Source organism: Rosa rugosa, chromosome 7, assembly GCF_958449725.1.
Source record: "Rosa rugosa chromosome 7, drRosRugo1.1, whole genome shotgun sequence".
Lineage (NCBI taxonomy): Eukaryota > Viridiplantae > Streptophyta > Magnoliopsida > Rosales > Rosaceae > Rosa > Rosa rugosa.
In genome coordinates, this window is record NC_084826.1 from 11,563,075 (window position 1) to 11,590,562 (window position 27,488).

A 27,488-nucleotide genomic window follows, 5' to 3' on the forward strand; every position below is an offset into this window, starting at 1 on the left:
GCTCATTAGACACACTTTTCAATCACATATTCACATCTCAATCGTTCAGTTTTTAGGTATATATGAGTAGATCATCTCTGTAAATTTTCATCTAAATCGATAATCATTAAGGCATTCATAACTGCGATTTACAATTATAAACACGAACGGTTCAGGTTGTACAAATTCGGTTCGTCCATTGATTTAATCTAGTTTGATACTTTAACGATCATAAATTTGGCTAAAAATTTACAGAAATGATATACTCATATAATCATATATACATAAAAACTGAACGGTCAAGATGCCAAAATACGATCGAAAAGTGAATCCCACAAGGGATCCCTTAAAATGGCCAAAAAAAAGGGGATTCCTTAGAGAGGGTTCTCTCTCTCTCTCTATATATATATATACTATCCAAAGTGAGGTCTCGCTATGAAATTAAAGTGCACTTTTAGAGTTTAGGGTCATTTTTCTGTCGCATATCAACATCTCGACCGTTCAATTTTTAGGTACTAATGTATAGATCATCTATGCAAAATTTCAGCTAAATTGATGGTTGTTAAGGCATTGATAATTATCTTAAATCTAGTACGGTTCAGGTTGGACAGATTCAGTTTGTCCATTAATTTAAGCGAGTTAGATACTTTAAAGATAATCAATTTGGCTGAAATTTTGCATAGATGATCTATATATTATTACCTAAAAACTAAACGGTCGAGATGTGGATATTAGACTGAAAAGTGACCCTAAACTCTAACCTCACACTTTAATTTCAGAGCGAGACCTCACTCTGGATAGGATCTATATGTGTGTGTGTATATATATATATTATATTTTTTAACCATTTTAAGGGATCCCTTGTGGGATTCACTTTTCGATCGTATTTTGGCATCTTGACCGTTCAGTTTTTATGTATATATGATTATATGAGTATATCATTTCTGTAAATTTTCAGCCAAATTTATGATCGTTAAAGTATCAAACTAGATTAAATCAATGGACGAACCGAATTTGTCCAACCTGAACCGTTCGTGTTTTTTAAGGACTCTAAAGCACAATATTTAGTTTACCTTTCTCTTTCATTAGTCTTTTAATAGTAGAGACCAATTAGCTAGCTACCATTCGAAAAACCCTTCGTTCAAGATAAATAGAGACCACGATCCAATTAATGTGCCCTTAGAGTATCTCAATATTCTCTTAACAGCTGCAAATGATTCAGTTGTTGCTTATATAAATTGATGAACAAATCTGGTCTTATAAATGAAAGGTATTGAAAGCACCGTACTCTGTGCGTGTACATACACGGGATGAAATCTGCTGTCCCCAAAAATACTGTGCCAAACCAGTCCCCATGCATTCATTGGTCCACAAAGAATAAAATATGGAACAAAAGATTAAGAAAATATTTTCTTAATCTTTATGGACCAATGAATGCATGGGGACAGGTTTGGCACAGGGTATTAGGGACAGCAGGTTTGACACATGTATTGAAAGGTATTAAAAACAAAATTCTTTCATAACAATTATTGAGATTTAGTGTAAGACTAAACACCCATGGTTATAAATGTCTTGTCTATCTGGTTAGAAAGTGAGAATAAACGCTAACAAATAACAACGATTTGAGTTCGACAGAAGCAACATAATAATGAAGGAGAATAAAATCACTAAGTACGTAACTAAGGGGAAATTCTACAATTTGTTAACATATGCATACATATAATTACCATTTTTAGGATTTAATTACTCAAATGAGCTTTTGGCTTGTAAGGAAGCAGTATCTTTTGCGTTGGAGCAGGTTTTACAGCCTATTATTTTTTAGACAGACTGCTTGGTCTTGCAGTAGCAGTTAGCTCATAGAGATGTTCAGAACACATCAATGCTTGGGAGACTTTATGATGATGTCAATGCTGAGTTACAAATCATGACCAGTTCAAGATTGGTTTATACTAGGAGGGAAGCAAATAAAGCTGCACATACTTTGGCAGCTTATGCTGTTGCACAAGACCAGAATTTCTTTTTTTCTTCTAGTCCTTCTTTTATTCAATATGTAATTGATGCTGAAAAGCATGTACTCTGAGTTTGTTTTTGCTTATCAATAAAGTATAACCTCATTCAACTAAAAAAAAAAACACTTTTAGGATTTAATTACTCAAATAAGAACCTATTATATTCTAACAAGGACTTTATTTACCTTAATGAAGATTTTTTTTCTAGTTAATTACCTACTTTACTTTAATGAGGACCTTATTAATTTATCTTAATGAGGTCTTTTTTCTAGTTATCACATGAGTTCTTAAAGTGTTAACATGAGTCTTTAAAGTAAATATTACATGACATAAGACATGTATGAGAAATTTTAATGTACTATATATAGCTTTACCAAAATAAAAAAATTGATTGTAGAAGGAAGGAAGAGAGGAAGGCCCAGCCCATAATAAATAAGTTTACTTGCTCGCTTCGTGGAAGGCGAGAAGCTTTTCTGTTTCATTGTACATATTTGAATGGAGTTTTGGAAGTAACAACAAATTTCCAAAGGACTTAGCCCGCATAAAGCCATAAACACACAGTTTCTATTATTTTTTAGGAACATCAACACACAGTTTAGTAGCTTTGAAACTCGTAGAAGAGTCAAACACGCCAAACACAAGCTCCTAGCTTATAATCATTATCTTAGCTACTTCGAAAGGCTGCTTGAATGATAATGACTTGGTACATTCTCTTCAAAGATATCTAGTTTTCTCTTTTGGTCATTTGGAAAAAGTAAAATGGGACTTTTCGTGTTATTTCATCAGTAAAAAAATCCTCATCTAACATTAATTTGGTCATCTCTATAATACTTTTTTGTCTTGTGAAGATTTTATTGGAACTTAGATAAAAATAGGAAGTATGCGAAAACAACTAAACTATGTCTTCCAAACTCAAGTTAGAATAGTTGGTAAGAAATACCAACTGCAAAGTAAAGACTAAAAAGGCTAATCATAATGTTCACGTGTTCAGAAAATATCAATGACTTTTTGGATTGCAAAAGTCACAATGTATGTTGAAAATATGACTGACTTCATGTCTATAGATTGTAGTCTTATATTGAAAGGATTACAAATATAGATTTCTCATAGTATTAGGGATTTTGAATTATTGATTTGATTTATTGGAGGAAATTAAATTAAGAGATTATAAAGAGCTTTAGTATGTTAAGGAAAAAGGTTATAAAATGTACACACACTCGATATATATAAAGGGTGTGCAGAGGCCAAAGAAGCACCCTAAATTGTTGTATTCAGCTGCAATAAAATCATATTCAGTACAATGAGCAATAAAAAGACCGATGAAAAAATCAAAACTTTGTCAAGATCAAAGAAGAAAAATTTTTCTTCTAAAAAAAAAAGAAGAAAAATTCCTTATTGATAGCTTCCCTATTTTTTTTTTTTTTAATAGATGAATTCCACCACAACCACACAATGTCAAGAAAGAAGGATAATTGTGAAATATTTCAAGTGTTTTGTAGCACGTACATTTCAAATATTATGTCAATGTTTTTTTCCCCTATATGTTCCAAAAATCAAAGGGGAAATGCAAACCATATGGTGAAGTTCAAGTTTCTGATTCTGTTTGTACGGTATGTTCTTCATGGTGTCATTGTGTCCATGTTTTGCAATTTTTTGAGCAAATATTCATGCATTTTGGATTGTAATAGTAGTTAATACAGAACACCATATATATAGTGAAATATGATGATTTTTGTGTTAACATATTGTAGTCTTATAAGGAAGGATTGCAATAAAAGATTAGATTGTCAATTGAGTTATTTGGGGAAGTTTTTTTTTTTTTTTTTTATCAAGAAGAACTTCATTAATAATGAATTGCTTACAACGAGTTTTAAGTGACATCTCTTACACAGAAATGACCACTAAACTTCACATTGGAACTCTATAAGTTAAAGTAGAAATTATAAGCAATTTGCTAGGTGAGGAATTAAGGTTGAGAAAATTTTGTTTCTGCTTTGCAAATTGCAATGAAATTGGTTATCAATTGAGTTATTGGGGAAAGTTAAAGTAGAAAATAGAAATTAAAAGTAAAATTTGCTAGGTGAGGAGATAAGGTACGGTTGAGAAAAGTTAGAAATTCAACGCAAGAATATAAATTTAAAAAGTTACCACCGGATGAAGTTTTTGTGTGCTACACATTGTAGGAATGTATCGAAGGATTGCAATGTTGGAAATTTTTAGGGTATGAAGTTACCAATTGAGTTATTAGAGAAACAAGGTATAATATTATAAGCAAACTTTGGTCTGAGGAAATAATGTCAACAAACTTTATTAATTTTTACTTTTTATTAGAAAAAAAATTCATAAAAAAAGTAGAAAAGTTTTGTAGGCATTTGCTATAACTTTGATAATTGCGTCACCGTTTTACAGAAGAATTGTTACTTTCAACAAACAATATGCTTGTGATAATCATTACAAGAAGAACGAAAAATGGCAAGTACATCCAACTAATATAATCTACATAAATTAAATAAAAGAATGAGTACAACGATGATCATTTGGCCCTTTCGGGCTGTTTAATGAAGTAAGTTCACGACCGAAAAAAAAATGATGATCATTTGGTGACCATTACAACAAACTAAGAAATCGAAGTATCAGCATTTGGTGCCATATTCCCAATTCCCAAACAACAACTTTAAGTCATTCTCTGAAGGCGCGCGTCAGGTTGAGATCCATGTCCAAAAACATCACCCTTTTACTATTCGACCTCATTAGCATCGGAATCTTCGAGGCACCAGCAACTGCAGCAGCTGCAGGAACTGGAGAACTAGACCCAGCATTCGTCATTCTATGCCTTCTCATATGACCCCCCAACGCTTGCCCCGAACTAAACTCCAGCCCGCATATGGAGCACTCGCGCTTTTGCGTCTTGCCTTTCCCCGATTCGGTCTCACTTTTCGGATCTTGATCGCTACCCATTAACGTTCTCGGCCTCTTGTGGCTTGCTCTGTGACCACCAAGAGCTTGGAAAGACGGGAATTGACGTTTGCAGGTTTTGCACTCGAACACGTGGTTTGGGGAAGATGAGCATTTTTTGAAGTTGGTCTCTAACCTACATGATAGTAGCATAAGAATGTTTGCCATGTCTACACCAACAAGCTCTTCTCTCGTTCTCTTCATGGTTAAGCAGATTGAGAAAAGAGGTAATATGCAGAATGAAGATATACAAGAAATGAAAGCCTTCGAGTGTCTTATATATATATATAGGGATATGGACTGGAGTGGCTATATTGTCTTATTTTATAATAGGGTTTTTGGGTGATCAAATATTCAAATGTTTGAACTCAAGTCCAAAAATTGACTTTGACATATGTTGGATTACACGTGTAAATAATCAAAAGACTATTATAATATCTTACTCTTCTCTCGTCCGGTTTGCTGCCTCGATCAGCACTCGCCTCCAAATTTCATCCTGGCAAGTTATCGCATGCAAGGAAGTTGTACGTTGAGTATTAGCTCAGGATTCAAAGAGTAAGTATTAGCTATTTTTTTTATTTATATTTTTATCTTTTCTTAAAATGAGATTTAAGAAATCCAATCAAAGTTCTCAAAACTTGTTTTCCATGTGCCTTATTGTAAGATTTCAAAGTTCTGACTTCTAAGAATATATTGTTCACACAGGGGAGCAGCTCTGTACCATGGGCCAAAGGGGCCATCGGACCCTATCCAATTGAAAATCACTTAAACCTTTGGAATCTTTGAAAAATTTATACAACAGTGCATGAAAATTTTGCAACAATTAATTTTATTGATCATTATAATGTTGATAGACTGGTTCCGCGACTGTGTTCACATATTGTGAATTGTAATGTCACTAATAATAGCTACTACTATGCATGTTAATTTTATTTTCAGAATTCTACCCAATTTGTGATTATAAGTAAGTTGGTTATGATCATGAAAGATAGGTCAGGCATGTGAGCATGTCATGTTGACTTGATTATTTTGATGTGTGCATGGTTTGATGATCGTCATGTGCATGCATGCGTGAAATTTATTAATTTGAAAGATACGTTATTTGTAGCATTCTTCTCCAAGCCTTCTCAGTTAATCCAGGCAGTGATGAATGAAGCGAGGGATGATGGGTGTCTACTTCATAGCTAGCTATCTACTCCTTGCAGTAGTTCTTATATGTTAATTAATACAGTAATTTTGGCTTAACATATATCATACAGTCATACTGCGCTAACTCACCTTATGGCTTATGCTTTTAGATGATTGGGAAAGTTTATATCTGGCGATAGAAGGGATATCGCAGTTGGGAAATTATATGTGCTAATTTGGATATCGAACAATGCGACTATGCGAGTGTTTCTGCCAAAAATATCAGCCGTACGTCTCTATGTTGGGTGTTCGGTTTCCTTCCTTCTCTTTGGATTACTCGATCCTGGTGGTTTTTGCTGGGAGACTATTGGATTCTTTCTCCTGCAGCCATAAGTTTTCTGGTAGTGCTTGGCAGAGAACTTCGGAAAATTGTTTGTTCGGCAGCTTTGGTGTTTGCTCTGCCAAGTAATTTCCTCACTGGTTTTCCTTTGTTCTGGGTCATGGTGGCGGGTATTTTGTTGTTGCTAATGGAGTGGGTTCTGATCGATGTGTTTTCGGTGCGGACTAGGTGATAGTGGGGCCTTTTTCTGTTGGGTCTTGAACTCTTGATCCATGTGTCCGCATAATGGGGTTATTTAATCTTTGAATTAAAGAATTCATACTAATTGTATGACCTTATTTCATAGATAAGAATAGTACGTATAAACTCAACTTTGATGGTTTTGTGCGACATATATAACAAACAAGGTGCTGTAGGTTTTATTATCCGGAATGATTAAGGTATTCCTATCCTAGCCTCTTGTAAGAGACTAGGTCATTCTAATGTCCTCGTAGCTGAAGCTATGGCTCTCGATCAGAGCAGGTCTACAGGCTGCTGTTCTTCATGGTATGTCAAAAATTAAAGTTGAAGGCGATTCAAAGACCTTGATCGACTGTGTTAACAATAAGATCAAGTTCCTTGGAAGATTCATATGCTAGTTTTTGATATCAAAATGTTGGTTTCTCATTTCTCGGACATTGAATTCAAGCACGTTTGGCGTGAGGCGAACTTTGTTGCAGATGGTCTTGCATATTTAGGTCACGACACAGACATAGCCAGCTGGCATCATGGCCTTCCTCTTTTTGTCCTTCATGCTTTTAATTTTGACTTTCATGGTTTAGGTTGTTTTAGGGGTTCTTCGCTGTAATTTTCTTTGCTTATCGAAAAAAAAATAGTACGTACAATAAGCGATTATTCTGTTTAGACAATATCAGCATAGAGTAGTCTATGCTAACAAATTCTCCTCGTCTTGTAGGCAATCTATTCTATCTGACTCTAAACTCCTAGCACGCAAATGTGATACGTTTAAACCAAGTATTTCTACAAAGACTCCTAGAAGAGCTTCTACTAGCATAGACTAGACAAACCCGAACGAGCTAAATGTGGTTTGTCATCACTTAACCACCAACTAGAAAAACACAAACATAAAAAATGCCTCGACCGGTATTATATCCTTCGTGGATGATCTATTAAATGGAATAATGATTAAAAAAAATTAAAATGTCAATCCAAACCCCTCACAAGCTAGTGTCCGGTATATCTGGCTAATGATGAGATTTCATGAAAATAAGAGTAATATTGGGTAAACCATCTTTTTACATCTCACATAAATTTTACTTTTAGGTGGGAGTTCAAATGGCATGCATAGCCGTGCACATTATTTAATGAAACATTTGATAAGTTAATTTCTTGCCACATAATAAAAGTGAGATCGATCTAGATGAAATACGAAAAAGTGGTTTACATAGCTTTATTATGAAAAAAGAGACATTATAAAGTAGTTAAATTAAGTTGTTTTATATGTTTTTAATTCTAGATCTAATAACCCCTAAAAAAAATATTAAAAAAAGATCTAGATCTAATAGTGAACTTTGGAAGAAGGCTAATTAGTAATTATTAATTAAGAAGGTTTTAGGTGTTCTGTATATACGATCCTGATCACATGGTCAGTTGCTGAGCATGTGATCAGGACTGTCTGTATATATTTGAATGGACCTCTCATCAAGAAGAGTCAAACACAAACTGCTACACATGGCTTAAAGGATAATGACGGGTCACCTACTGTGTTAATTAATATAACTGTAATTAGCAGGGTCATGCACTCATGCACTCACGCAGAACAATAATTTACAGAATAATAATGTCGGCAACACGTTTGCCGTGCATCCTTTTGGCAAACTGAAGCTTTTTCTGTATGTAGATCTTTGTGGTAATTAAAGAAAGAAATGATAAGTTTATTAATTTAATTCAATGACAAATTTACAATAAATAAATAAAAGAATGAATACAACGATGATCAGTTAATTGGTTAAAGCAGACTAAAGGCGTCATTCTCTAAAGGCATTATCTAAGAAATCAAAGTATCAATTTTTGGTGGCATATTCCCAAACAGCAACTTCAAGTCATTCTCTAAAGGCGTCAAGTTCAGGTCCATGTCCAAACACATCACCCTCTTACTATTCGACCTCAACAGCACTGGAATCTTCGAAGCAACAGCAGAAGGAACTGAAGAATAAAATCGGGCGTTCATCTTTCTGTGCCTTCTCATATGACCCCCCAAAGCTTGTCCCGAACTAAACTCCAACCCACATACAGAGCACTCGTGTTTTTTTGGCTTGCCTTGCACCAATTTGGTCTCACTTTTTGGGTCTTGATCGCAGCTTGTTAACGTTCTTGGCTTCCTGTGGCTTGCTCTGTGGCCACCAAGAGCTTGGAACGATGGGAATTGGCGGTTGCAGGTTTTGCACTCGAACACATAGTTTGAGGAAGATGAACATCTTTTGAACTTGGTTTCTAACCTACACGATAGTAGCATAAGAACTTTTTCCATGTTTACACCAACAACCTCTTCTCTAGTTCTCTTCATGGCTATATAAGCAGATTAAGCAAAGAAATATTTTGCAGAATGGAGATATACAAAAAATGAAAGGCTTGAAGTGTCTTATATAGAGGGTTTTTGACTAAGGTGGCTGTATTATATGTCCACGAAAGTGGTTTTTGGGTGATGAAAGGTTTGACCTTAAGTCCACGAGATGACTTGGTCATATGGATTACACGTGCAAATAATCAACAGACTACTACACAGGCTTTCCCATCTCTCGTCCAGATTGCTAGCTGCCTCGATTAGCAGCCGTAACTTTCATCCAGGCACAATTCATAATCGCATGCAAGGACCCGACCTTCAAGTTGTTGAATATTAGCTCAGGATTATATTTTAGAGCAAGTACTAATTACCTCCTTTTTTTATATTTTATCTTTTCATTCCTTTATAACTTGTACGTTTTCCATGTGCGTTTTGCTACATTTCTAAGTTCTATGTTTCACGCCTTTTGAACTGTAATATGTCATGTCACTTACGGTCCAATACCATCCATGTTTACTTACTTATGGAAAAATATAGGTTTTTCGCACCAACAGTGTCTGGAGACTTTGGTAACTGACAATATGATACCCGAACTTATAAAGTTATTAAAGGAATACCCAGACTCAATTTTTCCTATCAACGATGTATCTACGTCAATTTTCCGTAACGGCGCCGTCAATCTTGACCACGTGAGTCGCGAAGTGAGGGCAAAAATGACTTTTCCACTCCATAAAACTCTAAATGAATAAATTTAAAATTTAAAATTTAAAATACAAATAGAATAAATTATTATATTAAAAATAAAAGCTGAATAAATTTTTATTTTTACTTTGTTCAATTAACCAAAATCCCAATCTGCCAATCCAATACATTCTCAAAAAAAAAAAAAAAAAAACAACAACAACAACAAAAGAATCCCAATTCAATTGGATATTATCCCCATTAAAACTAATCTGATCATGAAATTCAAAGAAACCTATTCATTATGATCTTCTTCATCTTTTAGAATTTGGATTTGAATTCTTCAGGAATATACCAAAGCTAATTCAAATTTCATTTGGATTTGGATACCCACTAAACAATGCTAACTGGTAATCTCTCTCCTCCCAAAACTCCATCTCCAAATCCAGCTTGCTTTCATCGCTGTAGTTAAAAGGAGCAATATTTCTCACACAACCTTCTGAGTGGTCTTCTAGTTTCCAATCTTCAGCAACTTTCGGTTCAAATCCTTACAAGCAACCGCAAAGATACAAATCATGTGTGTTACTGCAGGTATTAAAAGCACCACATGAAGCATAAACATCACATTTTTCATTTGGTTGCATCCATATCAAAGACCACTGGGTGAATCCCCTTCTAGCATACAACTTGAATTGACCACTGGAAACTAGTATACCTTTCCTCCACCACCACTCCCACCTCAGTGACAACAACCAGTTTGAACATAGCAATTCTTCATGTTCATCTTCTTAAACCCAGCAAAAAGGCGAAAAGAACAAAAAGAAAAGAAATCCCAGCAAAATCTTGACACCCATTTTGGAAGAGAAATGGAAGATCTGGGAACTACCAAGAACCAAATAGACTGAGAAATTGACGATGTAGTACTGTGGAGGAGACAGTGAGGTAGGCTTTCGAGAGAAGAGAGATTGGTGATGGGATTGAGCTTCAATTTGGAAGAAACCCATTTGAAAGAAACTCATTCGCGCCATTATTAATCACAATTTGAACTAACATCTCAATAGGAGATGGAGATGGAAGAACTACTCGATGTGGGAATTGCAAGATGTTGAATTTGATGGGAGATGAAATCAAAAAGTGCTCGGCAAAGTACAATAATGGATAATTGGATTTGATCTGTTTCAAGGAAGAGGATGATGAATAGGAGAAAGAAAATTTAACAAATTGAGTATTCTAAAAAAAACAAAAAATTAAGGACAAATGAGTCTTTTTTGCCTCATTTAATCAGTCACGTGCTTCGCACGTGGTCAAATTGACGGCGACGTTATGAAAAATTGACATAGGTACAACGTTGATAGGAAAAATTGAGTCTAGGTATTACTTTGATAACTTTATAAGTTCGGATATCATATTGTCAGTCACTCAAGTCTGCAGACACTGTTGGTGCAAAAAACCCGAAAAAAATAGGTCAGGCAAATCTTGTTAACGCACTTTGTTTTTTATGTTTAATCCCCACCCACTCTCTCTTGCTTTTAATCATGCACATCCTTAAAGTTCACCGATAATCATGTTCACGTACTTGGTTATTTTCATGACCACAATTTAGCACATATCATGCCCAAAATTTAAGTTTAGTTTAATTAAAGACAGTGGCGCTTGTATGTTTTGATTTATATGTTTAGTCATATTGCAATTTTGGCCTTCTTGCCTTGAATAAGTTTTTTTTTTTTTTTTTTTTAATAGGGTTGATTTTATTAATAATCAATCCATAATAGACAGGCCAGAGTCTAACAGAACTTACATAAGAATTCCGGGACAAACCGGATAACCTATCTAAGCCACAACTAAACTCATTAATATCTAAAGGGACGTTCGCTGAACAACAAGCCTAATAAAAGTAAGAGTAATCTCGCTCTCTAAGGAAAAAATATTCATCTAGTCTAATCTGCCAAGCACGCAATTGTGGTACAAACATCAACTAGAAACGTCTTAGAAAAAGCTTATAGAATTTACCCCTGCTTCAAAGACTCGAGTCCAGAATGTCTTGTTTTGTTGCAACCCTAAGCATGTACCTTCTCCTCCCTCGTGGGGTCGTAGTTAGTACCTGCCTCAGGCTCTTCAGCATCCAACAGTCTCGGCATCAGGTTGCTCTTCTTGCTTTCCAACACTCCATCTCGAGACTTAGGCTTGTTTCGATGACCCATTGGCCGACCCCTTTTCTTCGAAGTCTTCCCAACAATAACCGGAACCTCCACAAGCTCTCCAAGATGGAACTCACTAGGTATTATAGCCAAGCTAGGTTTTGGCCTCTTCTCCATACGCCATTCACCATGGCACCATTTGCGCACCCCCAAAACATTTGAGTTTGCAGCATCAGGCCCATCAATGTCCTTCTCCACCAGCCCAATAGCCTCATAAACGAGCCCATCTCCAGATTTGGGCCCAACAGCCTTACCCAGCCCAACGCTTAGCCTGGTCAACTCTAGCCCCGCGGTCAACCCCAATTTAAAATTAGGGTTGCCCGCCGAAAAACCCAGGGCCTCGAAACTTGCAGCAGCCGCCGGTTCCTCCTCCGGCCCAACCTTCATTGCCTCCTCCGAGGCTAGGGAACCTAATCCCGGGTCCAGCTGCAGCGCCCCCACATTTGGCACCAGCGACACTGACAAAGGCACCGGCAGCAGCCCCTTGTCACAAGCACCACCACCATGACCAAACCACCCACACTCCGGGCATATGCCATGACATTTCTCATACCTGAATTCTAGCATAAGAGAAACCTCCGGTGAGAAGCAGTACGTACGTCGTGCCCAAATCCGCCGACGCACATCATGGACAACCAGGATCCGTTGGACTGGATCCTTCCGCTTTAATGCCGCCGTGTCTATCTTCACCAAGGCCCCCAGATCATTCCCGATTAGAGTTAGAGCTCGCTCGTTGCGCGTAGCAACCCGAAGCCCCGTCACCGGTACCCAGAGTTGCAAGGATTGAAGGGGGACTGCCTCCACTGATCCAATGCCGTCGTAGTCGTACAAAACAAGCATGGAACTGCTGAAGAACCAAGGAACACCGTGAAGGACACGGTCCTTCTCCTCCTATGCCTTGAATTGAAACACAAAGACCCCTACTTCTCTTCACGAATCAAAACCCGTTCCTTAAGCCTCTACACTCCTGAAATCGCCGCCGCAAACGATGGGACCGCCACATGATGTTTTAGAGCTAGCAGCTGGCCACACAGATAAAAGTAGGGATCCTGGAGTGCTTCTCCGCCCCCAACCAGGCTCACCACGGCCTCCTCCGGAGTAGCCGACTTGGTGTACTTAACACAGGTACTTTGCCTTGAATAGTTTGTCTTCGTAACAATTACGTAAATTGGATTTCATAAAAGAGTACTTTCATCCTTTTTACTAACTTCAACGTGTACCACATTTAGATTGTTAATAATTATCTAAGAACATAAAGGGGTTGTTCCAAACAAAAATTCACCTATATACTTGATGTATTGATGCTTCATGTAATATGACATAACGTTAACCATTAGTCATTCTAAGAATTTAATTTATTTTTTAGAATTAACCTGTTACACATGTTCTAATTAGTAATTTATAAAATTACAGAATTATTTATTTATTCTCAAGATGAAAAATAAATATAAATTTTTTAAAAACTATAAAAAAATAAACACAATTTTCTCAAAAAAAAAAAAAAAAAAAAAAAAAAAAAACTTCTCCAAGACCATAATTTTTACTCAAAATTGTGGACTATAGTTCATGTTCTTATTTTCTCACAAAAATTTTACCACCCTCAAATAATGCTTTTCAAACGCTTCTCGAACTGAATGAACTAAAAAATCATGACGCAAATTTTTTTTTACAATTTTTCAAAGTAAAAGAAAAATAAAATTTGTTCGAGGCTTTGTTGTTCTGTCAATTAGAATACGTTCTAAAAATCATGCGGTACAAATGATGGGCTTATAGCTAGTATATGGAAATTTTGAGAAAAAATATTGTTAACAAATTTTAACATGTTTCTGCATACCATTGCATTTCACAGTTGCCCATGATACCTTTTAATGTGCCAAACCATGCAAAGGCTCAATTTTATTCAAATTTTCATGTTTCTTAATCTCAAATTGCTAAACTATGATCTTTCGAATGTGTTTCAATTGATGAAATACCAAGATATCTGACTTTTTTTTTTATGATTTTTCAAAGTCGAAAAGCAAGAAAATTTATATAAAATAATATGTTCGATATTTCAGTTTTCCACAAGTTCAAGTATAATCTAAAAGTCATTGCTCTACGAATATTAAGCTCATGGCATATGTCAATTTTAAAATGATACACGGAATTCAGAAGGTAATCCCCTAGCATGTCTAAACATGCTAAACCATGTCAATCCTTATTTTTATACAAACTTTTTCCTGCCATGAACTCACTATTGGTAAAACTTGATTTTCCAAATGGTATTCCAATTGACAAAACTTGAAAATATTAGCCAGTTTGTTTTCTTCACGATTTTCCTAAATTTTTTATATATCTTTTTTTACAAAGATTTTTTTTTTTTGGTGTCCATGCAATTTCTTGAATTTTTACCAAGTAATGGTTATTTTATATCATATTATGACTCTTCAGATATGTTGATGTTTTCTTTGCTAAATAATAATTTGATAGATATGCAACAGACTTGAGAACCATGCATAATCGTTAATTATGTTTTTATTTTTAATTAAAAAAATTATTAATGAAATATTAATGTTTCAGCTAAGTAAGAATTTGGCGGATGTAACAGACTTGACAACCATTCTCTTAAATTACAAATTTAGTTTTACTTTTGGTTGAATAATCATTAATTATATTTCATAATCTAAATTTTTTTTTTTTTTTTTAATTAGCCCGAGGGCCGATAACATCATTAATCTCAAGCCAGAATAGGCCGTTACATACCCTTCCGCTGCCATTTAAGGACATAGACAGACAAGAAGATAGTGGTAGTACTCACAGTGGTACATAGAAATAGACCTACTAATTATACATTCAAATACGTAGAGCTAGCGGATATCCTCCTTTGGGAAAATTCTAGTATATGTTGACGTATGCCATACATCAAGTTTTTTGAATATTTTAGACCGTTGGATTTAATTAAAAGTTGAATATATCTGACGGTTTGGAATATTCAATAGTGGTAACCTGCTTACCAGGTAACCTGTATCTACTTTTTTTTTTTTTTTGTTTTTTAAGATTCCCAATTACATATCAAAAAAAAAAAATTTAGAAAACCCTAAATTGAAAAAGAGAAGAGAAGACGAAGAAAAGAGGAAGAAACTCAGTCCAGTTTTGTTCTTGTACGTACAAAACGAGAATTGTCCCGTTAGCCTGTGTAGCTGTCCTCTCCTTTCTGTTTCAAGTAAACACCACAACTAGGTATAGAAATAGAACTGATTGTCCTCTCCTTTTTGTTTCATATAAATTGGATGACGTGGAGATGATATTTTGTGTGATTTGAATTGGATGATGATGTGCAATATTAACTAGGATTGAAGGACCACGGGGAACAAAGTGAAGATCGAGGAGAAAAGGAGAAGAAGAAGGAAGAGCGTTCGTAAGTTTTTCTTCTTCTTTTTTGTTTTTTTTGTTCTTTTGTTTTTTGTACTTTATCTTCAAATCGTTGAGGTTGAGCGTTGCACATGAAATTGACAGGAGTTGTATACCACACTTAATTGAGCTCTCTGTCCCATTAATGAATGGCTATAAAGCTTATCATTGTGACACTACCAGATTGCTTCTTCTCATCATTGTCAGTTTTGATTGAACTTTGTGTTCTATTCTAGTTCTTACTTCTACTTGTAATGTTGGTTAAGTTTGCCTTGTTCTGTTCTATAATCTCCTGCGGCAAAGACGGTGAAGAATGATGAGTGGGTTAATCATGCTTTTACTTAATTTAGTCTCTGACACATATATGAGTAGGCCATCAATCTTGTAGCTGCACCAAGATTCATGATTATTATCATATTCGGGGCCTCTATTTAGGTGGAATTTAGAAGTTCATGACTAAGTGTGTTATATAGGTTTTTGGTGCTTGAAAAACAATACAGTATGCAGGGGTAGTTATGTGGTAGATTCTTGAACAACAATACAGGTGGAAAACTTGTCAACAACAAAACTTTGTCAGATTTAATAAGGGAAAGTTGTCCTCAGTGTGCATGATACAGAAAGTTTTTAGTAATTAACTATTTTCAATCCGCACTCACATGATTGTTTTGGTATTTGATATTCGAAAACAGATCCGGTAGATGTAGTGAAAAACAACGAGAATTTTTTTTCATATGCGTCATCATGCAGCACTGGTGTTATAGGTGTCAGGTGTTGATCCTTTGGACTTCCAAAAACCACCCATTTCCACTTCCTTTGGTGTAATTGTCTCACCACCCTGCTTATATGCAAAGTTTAATGAGAGTTGTTTCAAATTTGAAAAGAAATTAAGAAGACAATGGTACCAGATCGACTAATAAAGGTTTCCGGATTTGGGTTTATAGGTTATGTTTGATGACTTGAACTACTAAAGATACAGCAGCACTGAGGACAATTTTCTGCTTTTCTACATAGAAAGTAACTGTTATCGATTAATAGTTTGAGCATGTATTGTAGTCCAATCTGAAGGTAAAAATTCTTTTGGATATTCAAGATTAAATATGAAATCTGGGTGCACCTTATTTGTTGGCTTGCAGGTGGAAACTGAGGCATCTTTTTTGTTATTCTCATCCCACTTGAGTTGAACCAATGTAAACATTATTGAAAATAGAAAGAAAAAAAAAAAGGCCTAGCTGCTGATTCATTTATTGTCATGGAAGGAGACAATAAACTAAAATCTTTTTACTTTGATCTTCCATATAAACGAGGAACTAGCTTTTGTTTCAGCATCATCTACTCCACATTCCAAAACACCCAAAAGACTCCATTTTACAAATCCCAAACCCTGTTTCTTCCTTAAATTGATCTACTATGTACGTACATATTGTTCCCAGTACAGTAATTTTGTTTTAATAATCCTACAGGTTTCAATTTGATATAGATAATCCATCTAATTATATGTTGCATATTAGTTTGTAATCTCAATCTCTGTAATTTATTTTATTTTATTTTAGGCATGGATGGATCGTATGAATCTTCAATGTGTAATGGAAGTGACTGTAATGAAATGCAATATAAGGGAGTTCGGTATGATAAGTTGTCTACAGAAGATCTTAAAGGGCAGGAGTTTAATACTGTGGAGGAAGCTGAGTCCTTTTACAATGCTTATGCAAAGGCCATGGGTTTTGATGTTAGAAACGACTACAAGAGATTAAGTATACGCACAACAGGGAGAGTCACTTCATTGCGATTGGTTTGTTCTGCTCAAGGGAAAAGAAGAGAAGAGTACATGAGTAACAAGAAAAGAGTTCGCAGGCCAAAAAAAGAAACAAGATTCAGTTGTCCATGCTTGTTCAAAGTAAGGTACCGTTCGAATATTAATGCCTATATTGTTGATGATTTCATAACGAACCACTCACATCAGCTTGCACAAGCACATGAGTCGCATCTTCTTCGATCACACAGATCAGTTGAAGATCATCATTTAGCACTGGCCACATCTATGCAGAGAGTGTCTGTTAAGCCTTGTCATACATATGAATACATTGTTGATAGATCAGGAGGTTTTAAGAATGTCGGGTTTATTATGAAGGACTTGTACAACAAGTTAGATTCAAGACGCCGAGAAATTTTACTTGAGGGTGATGCAGAAGCTGCACTTGCATATATGAGAGGCAAAGTTGCCACAGACTCGCATTTCTACTGCAAGTTTAGCATAGATGAAGATAACAGGTTGGCGAATATGTTTTGGAGAGACTCTAATTCTCTAGTGGATTATACTTGTTTTGGAGATGTCTTGGTGTTTGATAGTACCTACAAAACCAATCCTTATGAGAAGCCGTTAGTGTTGTTTGTTGGTTCAAACAATCATTTATCGACCACAGTTTTTGGTTTTGCATTACTCATGGATGAAACGATTGAGACTTACACATGGGTTTTGGAGACCTTTATATCGTCTATGAATAACAAAAGGCCTGTTGCTGTTTTGACTGATGGGGATGAAGCAATGCGAAGGGCTATTGAAGTGGTACTCCCTGGTTGTCCTCATCGTCTGTGTACATGGCACATAGCAAAGAATGCCCGGAGGCACCTGCGTAAGAACAGTGTCTTTTCTGAATTTAGACGTTGTATGTGGGATGAAGTCACTCCAGATGGTTTTGAAAAACGCTGGAATGCTATGGTTAACACACATGATCTCCACAATAAGGATTGGGTTAAGATGATGTATGAAAAGAGGCAAATATGGGCAGAGGCATTTATTAGTGGCCAATTTTTTGCCCGTATGAGAAGCACTCAGAGATGTGAGGGTATGAACAGCTATATGAAGGGTTATCTGATAAACGGTGTGAAATTATTTGAACTTATTCCGGCACTTGATAGGGCATTGTTACGGCTTAGGAACAAGGTTGTGGAAGAGGATTTTAAGTCCAATAACTCTAGTCATGTCCTTACTTCTTCACTTCGAAAATTGGAAGATCATGCAGGTATTATTTTCACTTGAAGATTTAGCATCTACTTAAAGATTTTAGGACACATAACTTTATTCATGTCCTTTTTTTTTTTTTTTTTTTTAACATGGAACATCATGCAGGTACTATGTTCACTGATAGTATGTTTGAGCATGTACGTAACGAGATTGATGGGGTCGGCGATTTAATAAAATCTCGAACTATGGTGTTTGGTTCAAGTCGTGTATACTTTACATCTAGTTACAATGACAACAAGCAAGAGATTGAGTACATGACAGTTTACTATCCTGATGAAAACAATCCTCGTATGGAGTGTTCATGTAAGCTGTTTGAATGCGAAGGCATTCCATGTTGTCATATATTTAACATTATGAAACATGAGCGTATGAATGAGATTCCTTCATCCTTATTAATGAAGAGGTGGACGAAGTCTGCAAAATCTGATATGCAAATATTAGTTCATGAAGACAACGTCCCTAATGAAGCTATAGAATTTGCCAGGTACATACTTCATTTAATTATATTCAATAATTCTTCTTGTTTTACATTAACAATGTCACTTACTTTTCTTTTCTTTTTTTGACAACACATTATGATTAGTTTTAGGCTTGTTTGTAAATCTTAACTGATGTCTTGTTATAGTATGATGAACAATAAATAATAAATCATATATCGTGCAGGTACGGCGATTTAAATTGTTTTGGAAGTAAACTATGTTTTCTTGCATCGAAAACAAAGGAGGGCACGGACATCTTGAACAGAGAATTCATCAGACTAGAGCCCATACTATCAGACTTGTGAAAGCAAGAGAAAGAAAAAATTGTTACTCCAGAGCACTGCAGTAATATTATAAAAGATCCAATCAAGGTGAGGACCAAAGGCACCCAAAAGACCACAAGTATTAAAAAATCTAGACAGTGTAGTTGGTGCAAAAACTATGGACACACAAAAACGACATGCCCGCAGAAAAAACGTCGACGAAATAGAGCTTGAAACATTTGGTTGAAACAGAGTAATAATTGTTTTCTGTAAACAAAGAATTTTTCAATTATTGACCAACAGTTATGGTCAATCTAATTTTGTTAGTGTACATTTTGTTTACAATGAGCAGCATATTAGTTATTTATGATTACTATCATTACTTCAGTTTCGGTGCAAAAGATCTGTCTAAATCCTTTCTTATGCTTATACACATCTTATTGTGTGTTGGGCATATTATCCTTAGCAAACAACTTCTTTATCAGTTTTGGCCATCATTTTATCCTTCTGTTATCTTTTGGCGATTTTCATTTGAGTTACTTTGAAACTTAGTAATTTGACCATTCAAAACAGAGGCTACTGATGATGAATACAAAATAACAATAATATCGAAGGTACAAGAACATTCTCGGTAAAAGATAGCATTAAATTGACCAACGCAGAGTACAATAAATTCCACATCTTGAATCATCACTTGAATCAAATTCCCAGCGTATACATATTTCTTCAAGTTTCTCCCCTGAAATGTTAAGATCCCAGAGCTCATAATTGTCAAAAAGAAACACATAACTAAATCTTTCCAAAGACGAGCTCTCATTAGTGATATTTTTTATTCCACTAACATTTTCAAGACATAATTCCTTGATGCATTTGCAGGAAGATGATATCCATTTGAAAAACCGGTCATCTTCAACCATAGCATCCTTCAACTCCAAGTGCTGGAGATTACTTAAAAAAGACAAGGAGGGTGATTGAATATCACCCCCACCCAAGTTCACATAGAGTTCCGTCAAAGAATGGCAATGAAAGACAGAAAGATGCAAGATGGTAACACAACTATATTCAAGTTGTTTTGAGTGAATTCAAGGTGAAGCACTTTAACATTACACCTTACTGCAATTTGGATCCACGTGGTGATTCGAAAAAAGTCATCACTTATCTCTGCATTGACTGTGGCATTGAAAGACCAGCAAATGCCAAAGCACTCTATCTTATTATCACCACGATGAAACAAGTACCTATCCCAATAATTCATCAACCTTACTCTCGACCTGGTGCAGTTTGAAACACGACCTGAAACAATAATCAAGGCAAGAAATTAAGAGATGGGCAAGAAAGTATCTACCTTTATGGTACTTCTGAAATACAAAAATTGAGTCTTTCTCTAAGTTGATCAGCAACCTATAACATAAAAATTGGGATCAAACAGTCAAATTTCACACCAAATCAATCCAAAGACGCAAACTTCTCTAAAGATCATGGGTACCCAAATAGAAATCAATCCAAACAAACACCTTTGCTATAATCTCCGCCGCGAAGCTCTCCGGCATATCCCCAATACCCGGATTTGATTGCAGATGCAAAGACCCAACTTGATCTGGTCACCGAGAGTAGCAAAGGTGGAGGCGGCGATGGAGGAACGACGTCGTCCCAAGAGCACCGATAGAGAGAGAGAGAGAGAGAGTTAAGGGAGAAAACAGAGAAGAGGCGCTGCACGAAGAAAACAGAGAAGAGGCGCTGCACGAAAAAAAAACTGAATTGTATTGAAAACTCAATTGGATTAAATCGACGGCTAGAAAGCTCGATCCGCGTGAAAAACAAATGAGCAGAACTCGTTATCTGACGGCTGAAATAATAGAACAAAGGAGTACACGGATCGCACTTCACTTCGCTTATATTTGATGTACTAGCGTGGAATTAACAAAAATATGATTGAAGAATCCTTATTCAGGTGACAAAGGTGGTCAAAGTGTAAACATAAACGAATTGAGATAAATTTTGTAGTTGAGCTCTAAACTATGGTAATGCAATCTATAAGTGAACTATTTTATAGAGGAGCATATATCTCGTTGAGAAAGAAATATCTTGTTGAAGAGCAAATATCTTATTGAATAGGAGATATGTTGTTGAGGAGCAGATATATTGTTAAGGCGAGATATGTTGTCGAGGAGGAGCAGATATCTTGTTAAGGTGAGATATGTTATCTTGTCAATGTTGAGATATGTTGTCGAAGAGCATATATCTTGTTAAGGCGAGATATGTTGTCGAGGAGCGGCAGATATCTTGTTAAGGTGAGATATGTCATCTTGTCAATATTGAGATATGTTGTCGAGGAGGAGCAGATATCTTGTTAAGGTGAGATATGTTGACAAGGAGCAGATATCTTGTTAGATGGTGAGATATGTTGTCGAAGATCAGATATCTTGTTAAGGAGAGATATGTTGTCGAGGAGCGGCAGATATCTTGTTAAGGTGAGATATGTCATCTTGTCAATATTGAGATATGTTGTCGAGGAGGAGCAGATATCTTGTTAAGGTGAGATATGTTGACAAGGAGCAGATATCTTGTTAGATGGTGAGATATGTTGTCGAAGATCGGATATCTTCTCAAGAAAGACATATGTAGTCGATGAGCAGATATCCTGTGAAGGAGAAGAGGTATCTCGTTGAGACAGAAATATCTCATCAAGGAGCAGATGTCTTATCAAGAATCATATATTTCATTGAGAAAGAAATATCCTATCGAGGAGCTTCGTAATGAATATATAAAAATTTAGGGAATAGGGTTTAGGGTTTAGGGTAATGAATATATCTTGTTGTTTTGAAATTTGTTAAACAACATTTAATACGGATTAGGAATTGTATTGTAGTTTCTAAATAACTGAAAAATTTAGGGTTTAGGGTTTAGGATTTGGGGTTTAGGGTTTAGGGTTTAGGATTTTCAATATATTTAAATGAAAATCCTTTATGATAATGGAAAAGGGAAAAGAATAATTAAATCTCTAACATGATAAATCAATTTCGTTCATAAATTATAACCCTACAACTTATAGTCCACGACCTAAACCCTAATTCCTAAAGACGAGAAACTATCTCGGCCACCCCATCGTTCACTCAACAACTACCATCATTCAACCTAGCAGAGTTGCGCAAGGCTTCGTATCCAGGTAAAGGCACAATTCAACCTAGCAGAGTTGCAGCAAGTACATGATCATTTTGCTGAAAATTAACTGTAGTCATTATTGTTTTCCTTGAAGACATAAAAAACTATATGATTGAAGAGGTGGACCAAGAGACAGAACGGATTTTGAGGAGTGCAGGCAAGGAGGCGAAAGAGAAGATGCTGTAACCCTATAATTATTAACTGAAGGTACACATTACAACCCTACATCTGTTTTTCTGGTGCTTCCGATTTCTCAATTATAAAAACTTAATCAAGTTTGCCTGACAATCAAAACAATTCATACATTACCAACAATCATACTGTTGACAAATTCTAAATGAAATCCAACCCAGCAACTAAACACAATCACCTGCACTATAAACACAATCACCTAAAAATCAACCCAGCAACTAAATTTATAATGATATACTCTAATGACCAGATAAAACTTTTTCGACTTTTTCATTGGCAGAAGCAGAAGGGAACTTCATATAGATCAGAGGTTTCCCATTCACCAGTGAAAGGATAGCAGCTGGAATACCCCACAAAGATTCTCCACAAAAGCATAGACACTTACTCTATATGATTATCCAAACGGAACAACTCAAACCCAGATTTATAATGAAATCAATTGGAATCATACCTTCAAATGGCCTGCTGCGAATCGAACTCCAATACCTTCAAATGGCCTGCTGCGAATCGAACTCCAATACCTTCAAATTGACTGCTGCAAATTGAAATCACTACCAGATTTCAAGCCAAATCACTACCAGAAACCTATAACTTATCTTCAAAGCTTTACTGGACCAAAGTTCATTAAAGGAACAAAATTTCAGAATCACATTCAAAAACCAAAGAACTAACCAAAATCAACTCCAATTTACGGAAAATAAACTGCAAACATATACCAAAAAGCCAAAAATACCTAACGAGCGACAAGATTTCGATTGCTAAACAGAAATCGAGTGTGACAAGCAACTGATTGCTAAGCAAGAAGTCGAGAGAGCACGTGTGATTGGAGGAGGTATTTGGGGCTGAGGTGTTAGGTTTTTTGATTTGGGTATTACGGATTTTGGGCCAAGATTGGTTTCATAGGAAATGAAACAGGATGTGAGAGGCTGAGAGAGAAGGATGACGAAACGGATGGCGAAGGTACGATTCAGATTTGGTTGTTTGGTGTTTGGTATGTTTTTCGATCTGGTTTTTGAGGGTGAGAGCGACTGGAGGAGAGATGAGGAAGTAAAAGATAGAGAAAGAAGAAAAATGACAACAAAAGAAGAAGCAAATAATCTGAGCGCCTCTGACAAAGAAGAAAGAAGGAAGAAGGACGCTGGAAGAGAAAGGGAAATAGAGAACCCCAATCCTCAGTTCGGAAAAAAAAAAAAAAAAACATAGTTAATACTTCATTATTACAAGTTTTCAGATTCACTTTACTAATAAAACAACGAATGTGTTGCTATAATAGTAAAACTTCATATGTTTAAGTAAATTTGCAGTGAGTCATTTATGGTGTAATAAGGTTGTCTATTTTGTAACTACTGTCCTTTAGGAGTTATTTACTTATTTGACAATGTTTTTTCTAGATTTTACGGCAATTGAGGTCCAAAGTAATAACCAAAGTTGTATTTGTGGTAATTCTTCAATATTACAAGTTTGACAACAAATTGTTGTAGAAGTAGTAATCAAACTCTTATTTGTGGTAATTTTTTATATTACAAGTCTGAGAACCATTTTACTAATGTGACAACGAATTGCTGTCAAAGTGGTAAAACTTTATGTATATATTGTAAATGAGGCGCGAGTCCTTAATTGTGTATTAAAGTTCTATATTTTGTAATTTAATACTTTTCTTGTGTAAATCTCATCATCCATGAGAGAATTACTCGTTTGACAATGCATTTTACTATAAATTACAACAATTGAGGTATAAAGTGGTAATTATGGTTGTTTTTATGATAATTACATGAAATATGATCCATTTACAAAAAAAAACGATCCCTTTACCAATGCTACAACAAATGTTTTGTTTATATGGTAAATAATCATATTAGACCTAAAACTTTTCAAGTCTTTATTCTTGTAATCCAGTTGTTCTTTTTGTAACTAGAGTCCTTTCTTTTGTAAATTATATCATCGATGAGGCATTTTACAACAAAATACGACATTGGACGTATTTAGTGATAATTATAGTTGTAATAAAAGTAATTACAACATTTACGATCTTCATTACAAGTTTTTGAACGATTTACATATAAAAGAATAAATGAGTACTTAGTATGATAATTTTTATTTTTTTTAAGTACACATGTCAAATTATAAGTGGATAACCTGTTGACCTGTACAACAGGTTTCACTAACTAATTTAATTTAATATATATTAATTAAAAAGTTGATGTATGACAAACATCAACACACCTTAGACTTCCCCCCTCCTTTGATACTACTTCAGAGGCGCTAGAGGTACTTAAAATACGCACAATTGCTTAGCTTCCTAATACAAGGAATTATTGTAATTTAGACAAAATTAAAAAACATAGAATTGGGCCTAACCCTAGTCCAAAATAACCAGTCTAGAGCACTCCAAGAGAAGGTCCGCCCAAGCCCATTAGGTCTGGCTTAGCCCAGACCCAGCCTCCATCTCCAACAAACGTTGAACCAACGCTGCAGTTCCGCCGACCCACGCCGCCACGACTGCTCCGCCACGATCCTCGTCACCACGAATAAATGCCACGACCCAAACCCACGAACCAAGCCGCCACGACCCGAACCTCCCCCGATCTAGCACCCTCTGATCCTTATCACGTCGACCCAGGAGCATCAAACGAGGTCCTTCGATCCTGCACCGCATGGCATCGCATCCCAGAGATTTCCACTTGAAATCTGAAGCAAAAACCAGCCTGCAAGAACTCCGACCAACACCCCTCCAGATCCCCAGAATGTTAGCATCAATCCTCGTCCGGCAACAAACCGAGCGACGTAGGCGAGATCTATGCCAGGGCCGCCACCGGACGAGGGCGATCTCTCAGTGCGAAAACCTGCCGCCGACCTAGGATTTTGGAGAGAGCCCCAAAAATTCTTCCCCTACCTACTCTCTATTAATAATCTAAATATATATTTTGTTTAGTCATTTTTATTTATTTATATACTATTGTTTAATTTAAATTTAAATTAGATATATAAATACAAGACATACTAATATTTGACGTATAGAGTAGTCAAAACCCAATGAATGAGATTCTTAGGGTGTGTCCTGTAACGTTTTATGAAACTATTTTTGTAATACTGGATTGTAGAATGAAAACGGGGAATTAAACTATAAGTTTTTTAAGATGTAAATACATGTTCGGTACAAGTATTTCAAAACTTGAAATATTAAAAACATATCTATCATTTAAAAAAAATATATATATATCTATAACACTCAGTTTTTTTTTAGTTGAAGTCAATCTCATTACGCATTTCAGCAAGCAGTACAATAATGGCCTGCCCATAGGACCGTCAGAAAAAGCCATTACACAGAGTACACCCAACAAGCACACCCAACAAAAGGTATACCACTAAGTACACCCACCTTTTAACTATGAAGCACAAAAACAAACAACAAATAAACTCCAAATTTAAATAAAACTACCTACGAAATCACTTGTTGTTTGCCGATTCCTTCTACTCAAGCAGAAGATAACGCCGCCACACTTCCCACAGTTGAGGTTTTCACCTCCCCAACTGGAAGTTGGTCCTCTCTAATAGCCGGAGTCACCTCCGTCTCCTCCATCGAAACCTGCTCACCATTAGGCTTCCCCATCACATCAATTGAAGTCATCACCTCTTCACTTGAAGCTTTCCCCACAACTGAAGTCATCACCTCATCAGCTTGAGTAGTTTTTTCCTTCCCCGGAGAGGAATCACTCCCCTCCTCCTCCTTAAGAAGCTTCAGAAAACGCTTCCGTCCTTTCACTTTGACTCGAGCATCCTTCTCCGCATACCCTTTAATCTATAACACTCAATTTAGTTTTTCCTCAGTAATCATGAAAGATTGACTATTTTGTTTGTATTGATTATGAATCCTTTATTGGTTGTTATGAGAAAAGAAACAGAGTATTGTGAATGAAATTGAACAAGAAGAATCAAATCCCTCAATTTTGTTTATAAAATATATCATATGAAGTTGCAAGCTCTTGAATCTTTAGTTCAAAAAGATATTTCAATCAAATATCTCAACCTTAGTTGTTAATTCCTCTTGCCCATGAGATAATCAAATTATATTGAAGCATAAAATACTGAAGCTTTCTTCCTAAATCATCCGTATAAATTAGATCTGACACGTGAAAGAGGGATTTTCTAAATCCTTCATTCTTCTCTACTGCATGATTCTGCAAGTTTCAATTGATTGAAAAAGACGGGGAAGAAGAAAGTTCAAACAGCAGATAAAGTATAGATGAGATCATAGAAGAGAGGATAAGTCTTAGTGGAAATTGTGGGTGTACATACATGTACATTTGCAAGCATAATTAGCTATAATGGGCCACGCTCATTGTACCGCCAAAGGTACTAATTCCAACCAAAGGAATGACATACAGGTACACCGTCAGGCGGGCTACAACCTCAGCGTCGGATCACCCCCAGATCACCGCCGACGCGCCGCCACGCGCCGTGCCAAAATGGCATCAGTAGCTCCCAGAGCTGGGAACTGAAACATTTCAGTCCCACATCGAAAACAAAGAGAAGAACCTCCTCTTCTTCACCTATAAAAGGTTCTCTCATCTCTCCTCATTAATTACGCATTTAATACTTACCTACTGTTACTTTGTCAACATAAATACATTGACTAACTTAGGCATCGGCGAGTTGAAGACCGCCCAGCGTGGTCTCCCTCTGACGCCCTTTGTATTTTACTTGACAGGTAGCGGAAGCTTTGAGAGCACCACAAGTATCGATCCGCCCACCGGATCAGCGTTAACAAAGGTTTAGCTACCGCCGAACTTTTAGACATTAACAGTGGGAAAGAAAGAGAGAAAGATCAAAAGAGAGGAGAAGAGTTTGTGGATCTATGTGCTTAAAAGTAAAAAATATATATATCACTTTCTCTAATTGCAGGGCAGGTTGTTTTCAGGAAACAATGAAAATGTCAAAAAGTCATTTCCCATATTTATTCATAGTTCTTGCATGAATTGTTTCCTAAAATTTGTTTTCCTTGTTTTTCAAATTTAATGCACTGAACGCAGATTACATAAGTTTTTGAATTCGTAAAACAAAAAACAGTATCGCAAAATGATACCGAACAGCCCCTTAATTGCCTGGCTTTCTCTCTATTATTAAACA

General features: G+C 36.0%; 2 protein-coding genes and 1 long non-coding RNA gene across 3 annotated transcripts; 1 reads left to right on the plus strand and 2 right to left on the minus strand.

Annotated features, from left to right (window-relative positions):
* Nucleotides 1–4,375: 4,375 nt before the first annotated feature.
* Nucleotides 4,376–9,172, minus strand: LOC133722831 (zinc finger protein ZAT1-like). Its single transcript, XM_062149695.1, has 2 exons — nucleotides 8,462–9,172; nucleotides 4,376–5,141 (listed from the first exon to the last, which is right to left on the minus strand). The coding sequence occupies exons 1-2, from the start codon at nucleotides 8,975–8,977 to the stop codon at nucleotides 4,668–4,670; spliced, it is 990 nt and encodes a 329-aa protein (XP_062005679.1). The 5' UTR covers nucleotides 8,978–9,172; the 3' UTR covers nucleotides 4,376–4,667.
* Nucleotides 9,173–14,938: 5,766 nt separating this feature from the next.
* On the plus strand, nucleotides 14,939–18,280 carry LOC133722832 (protein FAR1-RELATED SEQUENCE 5-like). The gene is made up of 3 exons (XM_062149696.1): nucleotides 14,939–15,072; nucleotides 15,184–15,250; nucleotides 16,794–18,280. The coding sequence occupies exon 3, from the start codon at nucleotides 16,796–16,798 to the stop codon at nucleotides 18,278–18,280; it is 1,485 nt and encodes a 494-aa protein (XP_062005680.1). The 5' UTR covers nucleotides 14,939–15,072; nucleotides 15,184–15,250; nucleotides 16,794–16,795.
* A 1,352-nt stretch (nucleotides 18,281–19,632) lies between these two features.
* LOC133721150 (uncharacterized) lies at nucleotides 19,633–23,540 on the minus strand. Its single transcript, XR_009852085.1, has 3 exons — nucleotides 23,095–23,540; nucleotides 22,813–22,970; nucleotides 19,633–20,300 (listed from the first exon to the last, which is right to left on the minus strand). It is a non-coding gene; the product is annotated as an uncharacterized LOC133721150 (long non-coding RNA).
* Nucleotides 23,541–27,488: the final 3,948 nt, after the last annotated feature.

What these genes read in the sequence shown, in the direction of transcription:
- LOC133722831 (XM_062149695.1), bottom strand. Translation starts at nt 8,977, where the DNA reads ATGAAGAGAACTAGAGAAGAGGTTGTTGGTGTAAACATGGAAAAAGTT. An exon ending in AAATTGATACTTTGATTTCT is followed by an intron (nt 5,142 to 8,461) that starts TAGATAATGCCT and finishes TTAACCATGAAG; the next exon opens with AGAACGAGAGAAGAGCTTGT.
- LOC133722832 (XM_062149696.1), top strand. Translation starts at nt 16,796, where the DNA reads ATGGATGGATCGTATGAATCTTCAATGTGTAATGGAAGTGACTGTAAT.